General features: G+C 41.3%; 1 protein-coding gene across 2 annotated transcripts; it reads left to right on the forward strand.

Moving 5' to 3' along the window:
* Nucleotides 1-2,667: 2,667 nt before the first annotated feature.
* lrrc56 (leucine rich repeat containing 56) lies at nt 2,668-14,894 on the forward strand. 2 transcript variants are annotated; one of them, XM_074632256.1, is made up of 13 exons: nt 2,668-2,882; nt 3,232-3,409; nt 5,055-5,142; nt 5,793-5,853; nt 7,643-7,739; nt 8,240-8,437; nt 11,209-11,386; nt 11,476-11,706; nt 11,929-11,996; nt 12,622-12,764; nt 12,913-13,121; nt 13,305-13,656; nt 14,232-14,894. In XM_074632256.1, exons 2-13 carry the CDS (start codon nt 3,245-3,247, stop codon nt 14,374-14,376), a joined length of 1,935 nt encoding a protein of 644 aa, XP_074488357.1. In that variant the 5' UTR covers nt 2,668-2,882; nt 3,232-3,244; the 3' UTR covers nt 14,377-14,894. The 2 variants fall into 2 exon arrangements, with proteins under 2 accessions (XP_074488357.1, XP_074488359.1); XM_074632258.1 differs by lacking the exon at nt 2,668-2,882 and adding an exon at nt 4,844-4,908 and having other exon boundaries at nt 3,274-3,409.
* Nucleotides 14,895-16,024: the final 1,130 nt, after the last annotated feature.

Genomic DNA, 16,024 nt, shown 5'->3' on the forward strand with positions numbered 1-16,024 from the left:
GAGGATGAGGAGTGTCGAGCCCACGCCCAGCTCTCTATCAAACATAGAACCGCCCCGGTTACCATGCATGTTATTGCTGCATTCACTGACTGTGGGAAACATGGACACTCCGTTGGTGAAGACCTGACTCCTTAGAGTCTATGCAACTTAAAGTGGCAGTAGTAGGTAGTAGTATATTTTTGGCATCTCTGGTGCAAAAAAACCATAATAACCTTTCAGCATATTGTAATTCTGACTGGTCTGTGAGAGTATCAGAGTCAAACACTAACTGCAAGTGGAGGTTTCAAATTGTACTTGAGTCAAAGTACTCGACTTTAGTTGAGATTTTTATATATCACACATTGGAGAAGATTTAAAAAAAATGTAAGCTACTCTAATGGATTAAATGAGTTCTGCAATGAGGTCGTACATTGTGAAGAATCCACAGAAAATGATCTGACGCTGTAGCCCCCCTCAGCTCCACAGAGCACTTTGGCCTCTTTCAGCTGATTGTTTTGGTTCAAATGCCTGCAACTTTACTGTTTTGGTTCACTTTCACTGCTCTCATGAGCTTAAAGTGGCAGTAGGCAGATTGTTTTTGGCATCTCTGGGGCAAAAAAAGCCATAATAACCTTTCAGCATATTGTAATTCAAGTGTTCTGAGAGAAAATCTACACTTCCTCATGGCTCTGTTTTCAGGCTTTAGAAAATCTGGCCCATGATGGAAGACTTTGACCAATCACAGGTCATTTCAGAGAGAGAGAGCGTTCCTTTTGCACTACTGTCAGGATATAGTGACCGTTTTATAAAAAATAACTTTTTTTAATCATGTTTATTAAATTTCTACTCACTGCAGCTTTAATCCAAATTTAAGTGTCACCAAAACGTGAATTCCTGCAAATATTTGAATGCAGTGATGAAGGCCTGTTTTATTATTTGACTATAGAACCAGCAGTAGCCGTGATTTTAAAATACAGGGGTTTAGTCCACATTCCCCCGGTGCAACCCCACCCACCTGAGAAAACTAACCATCAACCAAACTTTTTTCTTTTTTTCTGAACATTTAAAAAACAAGCACAAATGTAAATTGGAATTGTATTTATATTTCCCCTGAATGTTATCTCGTTATGGCCTTGTTGTTGTATGATAAAGCTCTTGCTGTTTCCTGAGTGTGTATTGCACTAATTTGGAAGTTGGGTTCCAACCCATATCAAAATGGATATCAGACTGTATGCCCTTAGAGAAAATACATATGTGTGAAAAACAGATACAATGTATTTTTAAGGATCTGACAGCCTTATATTGAATACATGGACACATTACCACTATCAAATATGGACTCACTGTAACCTTTAAACTGGCTCCAATGTAGGTCAATACTAATGTCCAGGTACAGCGGTTGAGGTATCTTAGAGACGTATGTCATGACATAAGAATTGTGGGTTTTTATTTATTCATTATTTTTAAATGTAGTAGTACTAATAGTAGTAGTAGTAGGCCAGTAGTAGTATTATTTTGTATTTATTTAATTATCAATATTATTGTTATTAATCATAATTTTATGATTTTATTTTTTACCTCCTTGTTATTTGTTTCCTGTGTATTGCATTATATAGTATTATTAAGTTTTTAGTGGGAATAAGTAGTACTGTTCTTGTATATTTTAAAACTTTAAAATAAAGTATAAAAAGGCCCTCTCTTCACTGAAAAGCATGCACTTCTGGTGGAGAATATTAAATTCCTTGTAATCTGTTTGATTTAATTTATTTATGTCTAAAAACAGTCACATTTTAAGATATTTAGTCTATAAAAGAAAACAGCATTAAAAGCCCAACATTTGTAATATGTGTGAAATTTAAAAAAACAAGATTCCTAGATAAATGGCCTTAGTTTCCTTCATGATAGCTAAGGCTTGAGGAACAGTTACATAGATATTGCCATTACTTAGTATACTTTATAAACAATTAACCAGATTTTGCGGTATGTTTAAATTTTCACTCGTTTGAACTTAAGAAACCAGTTATTATTTTCTCCCCCCCTCCCACCCCATCATTATAGTAGGCTTCATTGAAATAAAACATGAATTATGCCTACATGGATCCTCTTTATTCTGACGCTGCATCAAAAAGCAGCTCTGTTTTACATTAATTTAGATAAACAGCCATTAAGAAACAAATATATTTTATTTTTATTTATTTTTATTTATTTATTTGCACATATATAAAACTGCACAAAATCCAGTCAATGAAAAAAACAAACAAGAAATGTGTCAGGAGAGGTCATGAAACTACAGGCTTATACAAAGGACCTCCCCTCCAACCCCAGGAGAAAACAATAAAATAAAATAAAATAATAACAAAAAAGGAAGAAAGATCTAAACTAACATAATTTAAAAAATACAACAAAAGTTAAACAAAATGTGCAGACAAACCAAACAGTGGAAAACAATCCAATGAAAACAATGAAATAAATACAAAAGAAACAGTACAGGAAAAAAAAGAAAATGTATCTAAACATATCAAAAGATAATTAGACATCATGAATTAAATTGAATTATTAAATTATTGTAACAGGAATGTGAAAGCTCACATTTCCAAAGGCTACAACGAGCATTTGAAGGCAACACCAGACCAGTGTAGGTGGTTAATGTTGTTGGTAGTAGAAACAGAGGTTTACAAATGAATCTTTGATAATAGTGGCATTAAAGGATAACTATTAGCTAAGCATTAACCTAAAGAGTTCCACTGTTACACGTGCACTACATATCCCAGGGTGCCACGGGGTCTCTCAGTGCCGTATCCAGGAAGTCGAATGTGGTTGTCAAGCAAACTTTTGCTTGTAAGCAAAGTGTCCTCAGTCTGCAAGATGTACAGATGCTTTTAGTCTGCAGTCTCCTGCTACAGGTAAATATACTCTATAATAACACTATATAATATTCCGTTTGTAGTAGATGTCGTTGGAATTAGCTTAGAGTGGAATATTATATACATATATGTCAACATTTAACCAGTTCAAGCTAGTTGGTGAGCTAATTAGTTATATATATCTTGTCCTAATTGTTTGTTATCACTATTATGTAGTCATATTATTTCTTTATATTAATCTTGTCTCTATAGGTGGAGGCTTCAGATAAGCTCAGTGTTTTTTTTGCCTCTTCCTGCACTGTATATTATTAATTTATTTAGTTTTTGTTATGTTGTATAGTCTTGAATTGTGCAAAACAAATAAACACTTCCATATTGTTAATTTCAGGTATAGGTGAGAGATGAGTTGCTGTCATGGGTCTGTGCGCCAGGAGGTCCGGCCTGGCACGGCACGGGTCCTAGTGACTGAGCTGAGTGGATCAGGACAAATAAACCCAACTCCTGCACCCAAACCGTGTGAGGACTCTGAAACAGCAGTGGAGCTTTACCTCTCTCCAGAGAAGCTGGTAAATTCACAGTGTGTGTGCCTAAAGATAAGAGTCAGTGTTCATCCCACTGATACACCAAGTTCTCCATTGTCTTTATCTGACACATGTGGTTAGTCTAGATAGATAGATAGATAGATAGATAGATAGATAGATAGGTAGTGACTTTATTGATCCCGAGGGAAATTCAAGTTTCCAGCATCACAGTTCCATAGTGCAAAACATGTTAGTAAAAAGGCAGTAAAAAAGTTAGTAGTGCAAAGTACAAAAAAATATACCAGATATAAAAATACAAGGAGATGAAGAAAACTGTTAAAACTGAATATAGTGCAGGGTAACAGCTGTGATACACGACTATTTAAAAAAGTGAATATAGTGCAGAAGAGACTGTTAAAAATGAGTATTGTGCATTACTATCTGTCCTGCAGACCGTCCTCCTTTGTCCCCCCCCCTCCCTAGAGAGGTGTTGTACAGTTTGATGGCTCGGGGCACAAAGGATTTCCTGAGTCTGTCTGTGGAGCACTTGGGGTCTATGTGCATAATGGGCTTAAGTAAACCTCTATTATCTGAGATATCTGTTATTTTCATTTTCGTGTACGTCACAGCAGTAATATAGAGGCATTTATGTAACTGGATTCCAAGATGTTTGTGGAGAGACTGGTGTTGAGGGATAACATTACACATGTCAACATGAAGATTGAATTGAAAGAGGACAGATTATGCTTATTTGCGGGTGTATACTTGTATGTTTTGGTTTCTACTAGAACATGTTTACCTGCTTTAATGTTAAAAAAACGCTTTACTTTTCTGATACCGGCTCTGTTTGAGCTCCTGACATGTAGCTGATGTTTTTATCCAGATTAAAGAGGAACTATTATTATTATTTTCAGGTGGATACTTGCATTTTGGGTTTCTACTAGAAAATGTTTACCTGCTTTAATGTTAAAAAAATACTTACTGCTGCAGAACCTCTTTTCACGCTCTGTCTGAAACGTTCTGTTTGAGCTGCTGTCCCCCCCCATCTTCCCCAAAAGCTAAGTTTGCTCTGATTGGTCAGCTGGCCCACTCTGTTGCGATTGGTCAATCGAACCGAACTCTTCGGACTCTGCTCCAGCTCCACTCTAACTAGCTTTGTTTGAGTGTGTGCCAAACTAGCCGCTAGGCAGGTCTTACGTAAAAGTGTTACCTTGTGACATCACCATGTTACTGAAGAAAAGGCGGGACTTCAAGCAAGGCATTTCAGGCAGTTCACAAGCAGTGTTTCTTTGGGCTTTGTACTGTACCTTTGCAGACCTTTTACATGCACAGAAACCTATAACACACTATAGGAAAGGGAAACAGAACAAAAGCATAATTGGTCCTCTTTAACATCTACTGTATGTATCCTCCCTGTTTTATTATGTGTGTATTGTGATGAAATAAGTATGTCATTGCCCTCTCCTATGCCTGATGAAGTGCTCTATGAGCAGTAACAACAGAAACGGCAGCACAAGCTGTGCAGATTGCTGTTTCAAGGAGAGGTGGGCAGACAGAATTATTTCATATCACATGCTTCACATGATCAAAGTCATAGGTATATGTCTAAGGTCAATATTGAATGATGAAACTATGTTGAGTAAAGACAAAATCCAGTTCAATGTATGCTGTTAATTTCCGTCCCTCACAGGAATCGCTGTGTGGAACTCGGGATCTCTGTCAAGTGACCTCTCTGGAAATCTGCGTAGACACACAAGAAAACACACTGGGTAACTTTGGTAAGATACACAGTACATCAAGGCATTTACAAACGTAAATCAACTATTTCAAACCATATTGCACTGGTACAAAGTTTGATGTGTGCTCTGTAGGGGTTACTGTTTGAATTTGTTTTATTGTTTATATCTAGTGTTCCTTATGCAAACATGGCCACACACTCAGTAACTCCTATTGCATTTAAATTCAGATTTCAATAAAACTGAAATACTGATATAAGGATTTTTACACTTTGTACAATGTTGATTCATAACAGATGCTTATTATGACCACATAGGCAATCACAAACCATAGAGACATTGTCATGACGCACACAACATATCCATACTAGATTTCCTCTCAGGTGTGCTAACCACAGTGCAGGATGACTGAGCTGATAATGGTGGAAGAACATCTTCATCATGCTCACCTTTGTCCTCAGAAAATTCTAGATTGCACAACGAGTGCAGGCATGACAGAGCAGCGTCTGTGCATGTGTGAGTCAACACGCCTGGCCTGCCACTGTTGGTGCTCTTCCTGTAAGCTAATTGAGGTCAAACGCCTGATGAGGTGAATGTGGAGTTGAACCAGGATGCTAGTTTGAAACCCAGTAAATAATCACCCCGCTGTTACATGAAAGTGAGAGATCTTTGTTTATCTGATCATCTTACAGGTGCCAACTTGCCCAAGCTGGTGCAGCTCAAAATGAACAACAGCACGATCATGTCAGTAAGGTAAAGTTACATAACACCATCTTCTTGTTTTCTTCCTGCTTTGTATTATTGAAAAGCAACCTGTTCTCAGGAGAACACGCACGATCACACTCATATTATGTTGACATTACCTCATGGAATACTATAGATTCTCAAGAAGCTGCTAATACCGAAACCAAGAATGAAATATGGCGTTAAACAAAACTGAATTTGTGCTACTGATGTACGCTTCTTGTCGCTGTATGACCCAGTTCATGTTAAGTTTATGTTTAGAAACAAAGCAAGCCGGTCCAGGTCTTTCCATAAAGAGAAATCGAGCGTAGCGTTAGTTCAGGCAGGCCATGAAGTCAAGCGCTGCTCATGTGACAGCTGTCGGCTGATGGCGGCCGATCTTAGGCCGGCCAATCAGCTGACGCATCATCTGACAGATCAGCTGATTCCCTTCTAGGCATTCATTGGCAAATTTCATACAGGGCGCCTTATTTAAGCTCCTTCAACCTGGCCACCTGTGCTGCTTCTTCTACAAAGCCGCTCGCAACCCACCTCCACCCCACCACCTCCTTTAATAATGTGTGTGACTAAACCAATATCATTCTGTGTTATTGATGCTGGCTCTGTTCTGCACCCGGGGGGGTCTTTGCTGCTGCTCTCCCTGCCTTTGGCTTTCCATGTGTGCACATGGAAGGGCAAGGAGGAGTGCTCTCCTTGTCTCATGCTACCACGTAGGCTCGTGGATCCACGTATGCGCGTGGATGGGCAGGGAGATCCCAGAGCAGAGCCATACCGCCAAATATAAATGTATATATTACTGCATGTAAATAAAGTTCTTTGACTAAAGTGGTCCTGACTGAACTGTAATTTGACCTTGAGCAGTGATGGACACATGGGGATTACTGTCATGCTTCACGCTGGTCACATGTGTGCCAGAAGACACTCTTTAGCGAGAGGCCTTGGAGGTCATCAAAAGATAGTGCTTTGAAGCAGAATAGCAGGTCAGAAGTCACGGCCATGTGTACCTGCAGTGCAGGTGTAGGGCTCTACTCTGCTTCTGCCAAGGTTTTCCAACAGGAACTTGTAATACATTGTTTCTGTATGGAAGATGCATGTTGCTGCTTGTAAACCAGACACCAACAGATGTGTTGTTCAGTACAGTCTTGGAGCGAGATACACATGGAGAACAGGTTCACCCACCTGTCTCACAATAGGACTCAGAGGGGTTTGTGGCATATCAGCTTTCTGATTTGTCCACTCGGACAGTCCAGAAAAAAAAAGAATACAGGAAATATGCGCAGTTTCTCCTGGATTGTCCTACCAGCTTGATTGCAGCCACAGCTGTGTCATCACAATTGGATAGAAGAAAAGCAATAAACCACCAGGATGAGACACACACACATTATAAATTGCCCTCATAACAGGACAGGTGGAGAATTGTTACCCGAGAGACCGCTGAGGGATAAGAGAGTACAAACAGAAAGATAGGGAGCTGTCTGCTCCACCCCGAGAGGAGCAGAGCAGAGCCAGCCGGACGTGCACTGCCTCTGATAGCATTTCCTGCTCTGGGCTGTGGGAGCTGTAGTGGAGAGGGTGTTATTACGGGGTTGTAGATACACCGACTGAGACTCTGCTGGAAGGGTCAGAGCAGGGGTGTGCTGTTGAGACAAGCGAGAGGCACAGGAGAGGCCTGCATATTGGGGGAGAGAGAAGAGCTTCCAGCTTCAGTAGCCAAGGGACTATAGGGATAGCCTTTCCCATGATTCACTATGTTGTGTAACTCCCTTCCCTGCCTCTAAATCAAGTTTTGTCTCCTTAGAGACCTGGGGACCACCCTCTCCCACCTGCAGGTGCTGTGGATGTCTCGCTGTTCTCTACATGACCTAGATGGCATTTCTACTTTATCCTCCCTCAAGGTTTGTAGGTTACTAATGGCTCTGTGTTGGGGTAAAAATTAGAAGTGCCATGCTTTCCTAACTTCCTAGTTCCTAAATTTAGAATGAATTGTTCTTTTTCTTTATAATCACAAATGTGATGCTGCATAAAGTATGATGTACTTCTTTTTCCCTGATGAGGCTAATTAGTTATAGATGATATCAATGAATATACAATGAATGAATGTTGGGGAAATTGAATGACCGCTTTCTTAATGTAACGCAGTCAGAGATTAATATGAGTTGAACGTAGCGTAACTCAAAAGTGATGTTGTAGTATGTATATGATAAATACGATGTACTGGATTTCAGACCCCAGGAAAGACTAGCTGGTGCCATCAGCTAATGGGGATCCTTTTAAATAAATAAATAAACAATCAAATAAATAAATAAATAAATAATCTGGCGACCTGTCCAGGGTGTACCCCGCCTTCGCCAATCTCTACTACGCTGTATGTATGTACATTCTCTCTCTGTTTCAGGAGTTGTACATGGCCTATAACAATGTGTCAGACCTGAGTCAGATTGGCATGCTGGAGAATCTGCAGCTGTTAGATCTGGAAGGGAATGACGTTGATGATCTAGTCCAGATTCAGTATCTTGGGTTGTGTGGCAAACTCCAGACGCTCACCCTGGAGGGAAACCCGGTCTGTGTGCGCCCGAACCCCACCGCCATTCAGGTAGGGTAATGTTCTGCTAATGTTGTTTATGCCACAAAACAAAATATTGTTACATTTGTCGCCACCTGCAAAAAGAGTTGGCCCATGAATAAAGTAACATAGATTAGGTCAAACCTCAAATTTCCTTCATCAGACATATCTGTCCTGTCCTTGTCAGGCTCCTTGTTTGTTCTTTGTGATTCAGCAGACATTTGACAAATAAGCATTGTTCCAAAAGGGAGTGTAGTGGAATTGGAGACATCAGGGAGAGACAAAATTAGCTACAAAAGTCATGTAGCCGCCTGTACCGTATTTCTGATCAGCAATTGTGTCACCATCCAAGCATGATGATGCATTGATGATAATGCAAGGAGAATGTCTGATGGAGGTGTGTGTATTAACATGTTTTCTGTGCATATATGTGTAGACATGTAGCTGATGTTCTTATCCAGATTAAAGAGGACCTAGTGTGCTTATTTTCAGATGCAAACTTGTATTTTGGATTTCTACTAGAACATGTTTACATGCTTTAATGTTCAAAAAACACTTTATTTTTCTCATGAAGGAAAGGGAAAAAGCACAGAAAAAGCACAGAAGCACAATAGGTCCCCTTTGACATATAACAGCAGAATACACTTAAAATCCTGGATTAGTGCCACCTGAAGTAGCCAATACCACGTGGCGCAAGGGTCAGAGAGTCACAGCAATCTGGCAAACGGTTGTAGCTGAATAAAAGCTTGAGCAAGGAGCCGGGCGGAGTTCCTCAAAAGAAAGTGTTTTATTCAGTTGATGTTGCAAAAGCCAACTTGCAAATGCAACTTGTGGTTGCGATGTAGGTATCATTCAGTTAGTTGTCTCTCCTGTGCTAGCAGGCTGTCAGCCCTCATGGCTTTGTCAGATAATGACCGAAATGTAATTAGCATGCGCTGAGATATGAAAGTATCTGTGTGATCTCACCGCTCTGTGTCTGGGTAGGATTACTAGATAGGATGCTGGGAGAGCAGGAGGCATCCAAATAATCAAACATAAGTCATCATGACACAGACAAAATGTTTTAATTCCACAATACAGAGCTATTCCATCTCTTTGAAAACTGGCCAATACATTTTTTTATTTGGTGCGTAAAGCATCTCACCACGGACCTATTCAGTGATATAGCTGGATATACAAGGTAGAAGCTGCATTTCCACCTTCTGCTGATGCGAGACACACAGTGTGCTGTGAGTTTTTTGGGCCACTGTGAATGTGTTTATTTACACCCACCAGCAGAGCATTAATTAGGAAACTAGGGCAATGAGGGGAGATGCTGAGCTGAATATGCATTAGGCCTGCGCTTTGTAGGGACTGAGGGGTTCTCGGGTTTGCTCTCTTGCCAAGCTATCACTCCTCTTGCTCTCTCTCTTCCCATCAAACACACACACACATCCGCTCACTTCCTCTCACCCAGCCCTCATTCTCCTCCTCTTTTCTCTTTCGTTTCCTCTCTGCCAGCCCTTCACTCTCTTTTTCATTCACTGCATCTGTGTGGTTTGGTGAAGGGTAGGGGTGCCGAGCTCTAATTCGGTCGCTCAGCAGCTCAGTAATTTACTGGACTCTCTCTCTCTCTCTCTCTCTCTCTCTCTCTCTCTCTCTCTCTCTCGCTCTCTCTCTTTCTCCTCTCTCTCTCTCTCTCTCTCAAAGAAGTTAAGTTCCACAGATGTCATAATGGTAAAAAAATGTGCAAAAAGATAGAATGAACGTTAGCTAATATGCTTTACATTAATGTGATGCTAGTGATAGGGCTGCAACTAACGATTAGTTTCATTATCGAAAACAGCATTTTCTGACATCTTTGTAGAATCCATTATGAAAATAGTTGGTAATTATTTTTCTGTCAATCGACTAATTGATTAGTCGACTAATCACTGCAGCTCTAGCTAGTAACTATTGACGATTTAGAACCGTCCTATGTTTGGACTGCTAGAGTATCACTGATTTGGTTGACTGTATAAATCAATACTTTTTTAATGATGCCTCCTGATGATCTCCTTTACAACAGTATAATGTAGCTATAATGGAATATAATTTAGATCACATGTGTAACAGTTACATTTGTCGGAGCCAACTGGAGAACCAAACATCAATAAGTGGATCAGTATATTATGTCAAGCACAGATCTGAGTAGTCTGTTCATTAAATTAGTCTTCTATATAATTGTCACTGGAACATAAACTGAAACCACAGCAGGAATATGTGCATCACTTTTTTATAAAAGGCAGTCATCAAAAACACTGTTACATAATGCACTCATGGCTTTTAGTACACTAAAGGCTACATGTCATAAAATAATGGATCAGCTCATTTAGTGTGCTGATGAAAGTCATTCAAGTGAAACAAAACAGTACGTGCAGCGTCTCACCTCTTAAACAGAATGAAAAGACAAAATATGAGTTAATGTCAACACCAGTTTCAAAACCGATGTCATTTACTGTGTGAACTGTAAGATGTTTTATATTACGTTTGACAGTTCACAGGCTACACCCATGAGACACCTGAATCTGTCATAAGTTAAGCATTTTTCCCACGATGCATCAATCGCTGCACGTTTTTCCTCACAAAGTGCATGTCATTCAATATATCAGTCATGATATCTGAAACAGACAATTTCACATGCTTGTGTTGAGTATACAGTGTTACATACACTATTGTGCATACATTTGAGCCACAGTTTCTAACTAATATCCCCTTTAATTGCCTCTTCAAACACCTGTCTGTCCTCTACATTCACTCTGTGCTTCCTCCCTTCTACCCAGACGGTGGACTATAGTTATCGGGCTGCAGTGAGGGAGTTGGTCCCTCAGCTGTGTTACCTAGACGATTTAAGGGTGGAGGAGGACGGGCTGAGCTGCAACAGCAACATGGGAGAGGACTGGGCCATTCTCCGAAACTCCATCAGAGACTGCAACTCCTCTCAGGCAGCTACTGAAGACGGTGTGTGTGTGTGTTGTGTTGAGTGATTCGATGCGGACCAGTTAATTACAGCTGTGTATTTAATGGGCCACTCACTTTTGTCTTTGTAGAGGAAACAGCAGACAGTGCATGTCCTTATAGCAGACCCGGCTCGGCCTGGCGCCCTGCTTCCAGCCGCTCCTGCGTCCGGCCCCTCTCGTCAGCAGGCTCCAGACCCCACACCGGCTCCAGACCCATGTCAACGACCAGGCCTGGGGTTCTCTCCCCTCCTGGATCCAGACCTGGTTCTGCAGACTCAGATCTGGCAACAGTGGAAGCAGAAACCAGCATCCTGACACATGGTTAGGCACTGACAGTGAGATCTTCTACATCAGACCGCATTCTCTCAACATTTCCATCTGTGTATTTTATTTCATTTTAGTGCAAGTTCCTTTTTTCTTCTCATTAGCATATGCAGATAAACGTTGCAATCTTTACTCAACAGTGCCACCAAGAGGACTTTTTTTGTGTCAGAAAACAGTTTGATTATCTGAAATCTTTCTCGTATCCGTTGCTCTTTGAAGGAGCTGGCAAGATCCTGTTCTGCGGAAACCCAGTCCAGGCCATTCGAGCAAGAAGAGAAAAGTTGAGGGTAGGTGGCGTGTGTTGGCTACAACTTTCCCTCACTTCAGTGAAAAAAACATCTTGTCCTTAGAAAAATAGATCCGTGTTAATCAGATCTCAAATGAATCCACGCCAATCTATCATTTCTTGCATGCTGTTTCCCACACAGTGGAGCATTTAGTGTCGACTGAGAGGAACAGCAAGCGTTATGGGCTTTGGCAGGCCATTATGGCTGTCTGACACCACCGGCTCATCTCTTTAATGTCATGTCAGTATAAACAGAAGGAGCTAATTATTAGCAGGAGGACAGAAACCTGAAAGGACAGGCGCGGTGGTGGGAGGACACGGGGGATGGAGATGTGTGAAGGGTGTAACAGTGTCAGAGGGACTTGACAGATGGGGCTCTCACTGCCAACATCATGTTATCTGTCATACTGGCATATACACACCGCTGCTGTCACTCTCTGCCGTCCTCTTACCTTCCCCTCCTGGTCTGTCTAGCCCCTCTTGCTCTCCCTCTCTGTCTGACCATTGCTCTATCTACGTCTATCCATAATTAATGTACTCAGCTCTTAGGCCTCTACTCTGTTATGTTTCCTAGCTTCCTCTCTATTACGCCTCATGCTCATTCTCCCTCTTTATCTGCCTCATAGACAGCACCCACCAAGTCTACTTTCACCCCCCGTGACCTCCCCATCCATGTACCAGAACACACGTACGACCTTGAGGAGCCTGATGTCAGAGAGCGCGCTGATGTGTTTGCTGAGCTTAGAGCTTGGAGGGAGCAGCAGAGCGGGTACTAACTACTTACACACCTCACTCCTCTTTTCTTCAGCTGTAAACTAAATGATATAAACACATTTGTTTTGGGTTTGTTTTTTTACATGTGACTGATGTAGACATTAGGGGAATGGAACTAAACATCATTCTACGTGTTTTTCCAGGCGTCTCCAGGCCATAGAGACAGAAAGATTACCACAGGTCCTGGCTATTCGTCATAGTGATGAAGAAGAGGGGGAAGATGATGATGATGAAGAAGAAGGCTTTGGTGGTGCAAGGAATGACAGTAGTGATGAAGAACATGGAGCAGAGGCGCATGGTGACAGCCGAGATACTGCGTCACCAGATTCGTCTTTCCAGTCTCTTTCCCCAGGTGAATACTCACTGAATGAAGATACTTGCTGTTGCTTATAAAGAGACTGAGAAATAAAAAATGATAATGATCATCTATCCATAATAATATCTACGTTGAAAGAAAACAAATTATATATATATATATACTGCATATTATATGTACAATGGCAGCTACTAAAGCTTTTGTTTGTTTTGTTTTCAGACCTGCATCCCAGACAAGTCTTGTCCCCTGAGGTGGCTCGACTGTCCCTGTCCCCAGACACCACGCTGTCCCCTTCCCCCCCTCTCGGTGCCACGATAACAACTGGTAATTGCAAGCCACCGGGGACCCGCGCACGCAGGCTTCGACTCAGCCAGACCAACTCAGAACATTTACCTGATTTCAGCAGAGCAGGGCGCTCCCCTTGGACAGGTACACCCGCAGGAGACACGGACCGGACACTCCAGAGGGTCCAGCATTTGACCAGGACAGATGTGCCTCTGCTGCCCCGGCATGCACACATACCCCACCCACCTCCAACAAATGCCCTTGGTAAAGGGCTCATGGATTCATGGTATGGCATTATTTAAGGTTGCTTTTATATGTATGTATTTATACAGTATAAAAACAATATATTTTAAAATGCTATGCATGGAAATATACTGGTGATGTAAAGTGGAACACTACCTAAATTAAGAATTCCAAAAATGTTATTTCCATGGCCTAGGAAAGTTCAATCAATATTTGTGAACATGAGCTCCTCTCTCTCAAAGCCAGAAACCAGAGAAGTAAGTCTCAAACTGGTGTTGTCATAAGGTATAAAGCCTAGAGCTGCCCCATAGACAATGAATGAGAGACTGATTTTGTCTATGGAGCAGCTACACACTTTATACCCTATGACATCACAAGTTTGAGTTTCAGCACTCTAGTTTTTGGATTTGGTAGAGAGTTGTTCATGTTTATTAATATTTTGTGGACTGTTTTAGACAATAGGAATAACATGTATTAATTTTGAAAATGGGTGTAGTTCCCCTTTAAATACAATCAGTGGATGTTTGAAAAGCATGACCATGTGTTTTTCCAAATGCATGATGTGATCATTTTAGAGTTAAAGTCAGTGGTAATAAAGAACGCTTCTCTCTCTTTCAGTGCGGAGATGGATTTATGGGCACAGTCTGGCAATAAGCATTTTCAAACTCCCCAGATGTCCAAACTCCTGGACAGACCAGCCATTACTCGTCCTCACACAGCCAGGGCGGCTCTACAGAGACATCACCAGCACCACATAGACTAGCCCTGCAGAGGGAGCTCACACCCGGACTGACACCAGAGTGGGTGGATGTTTGGCTGCCTGGCCAGTGATCAGTATGATTAGTGTGACTGTTCAATACCTTTAAGAACAGAGTGGTAATGGTAGTGGAGGAGCATTAAGGGGCATTCCCATTAATTGCTCACTCACACCATGCTTTAAGGTGTGTTGGAATTACCTGTATTTCGCCATACGATGTTCTCTCTCTCTCTCTCTCTCTCTTTCTCCTTTTCTTTTTAAATGAAGATCTATCAGATATTGAAAGCATTCCCAGAAATGCTGCGACGTGAGTAACAGTGTTATTGGAGGACTTGCTATATTGAGATAATCCCTCTAATGCTACTGAGTGGCTGGTTTTGTGATGGCTGTTTTAGCCGGAGGAAAAATAAAGGGGATGTGACTAATACCTCATATTCGCATTTCTCAGGTTGGAACATGAAATTATTATAGCTCAAATATTACCTTGTATTTTACCCAATTAAAAAAATGTCAATACATTTTAGATTGTCTTTTGTAAAGGATAATTTCAGCCAAGGTCTCCTACAGTGAACTGTGTTGATATTCATAGTGTAATAGTCACATTTTACCACTTGAGGGCACTATTTGAAAACATGAAATCAAAAACTCATTCATTGCTTCAACCACCTCGGTCAAACAATCCTTCAAATCCACCACCTTGAAACATGAGATTAATTCACTTTGTTGCCACATCTAAGGTGGCATTTACATCAAAGGTAGTGTGATTTACAATACCCACATATAAACATTAAGCATGCGAGCTTTGGCCCTGCACACTGCAAATACAGGAGAAAAAAGGTTCATGATGTATTGACTGATACACAGCATGAGTAATGGAGTGGAACAAATCAAGTCCATTTAGAGTTTATATGTTCTAACTGTGACATATCCTGTTGTTTTCCTAGAGCTATGGCAAATTACCCATCCATTGCACCGTGAAGGACACTCTCAGACTGATTTTGTCCCTGAGACACACTTGTGACTTCCAGCATTTGGGTGGATGAGGACCAGAGAGGCAGCCACATGTAATACCTTGTTAAGTAGTGTTGAGAGCGGTTTGTTTTGAAGATGACGCCAATTTTAACACAGACGTTTCCAAACTTGCCCGGCCATTTGCATGAATACCTGACATGAGCGCACGCACACACCAAGACACACTCATTAAGAAGCACTTCCCATATTTCTGTCACCTTTGCTTCAGCTGTCCACAGAAACAGAATGTCAATAAATGTCAAAGTAACAAGGCACGGTCGGTCATTAATCCTACAGAGCACTACTAATACTCCTCATCACAGACGGATTAGAAGATTTACACATGTCTGCCATAGGAATGTATGATGTGTGTATTATGCACTCAACCATAAGACAGCTCTTATGCAACATGTTGGCACATTTCTTATTTTCTAGGAACTCTTTCCATCACCTAACTCTACCACCTTCGATCATCCTCTCACAGGGCTGCTTCATTCGTAGCATTGCCCGGCTCCCTCGCTCTCTGTCAGGTGTTTTCATCCACCCTCTCATCTCACATGGTGCTATTATGTCTCAAGACACAGATGGGGGATAGTGGGATGAAAGGAGAGGCCTTTCATGGTGGAAAAGTGGGATAGTGTCC

The sequence above is a fragment of the Sebastes fasciatus genome, chromosome 4 (genome assembly GCF_043250625.1).
Source record: "Sebastes fasciatus isolate fSebFas1 chromosome 4, fSebFas1.pri, whole genome shotgun sequence".
Lineage (NCBI taxonomy): Eukaryota > Metazoa > Chordata > Actinopteri > Perciformes > Sebastidae > Sebastes > Sebastes fasciatus.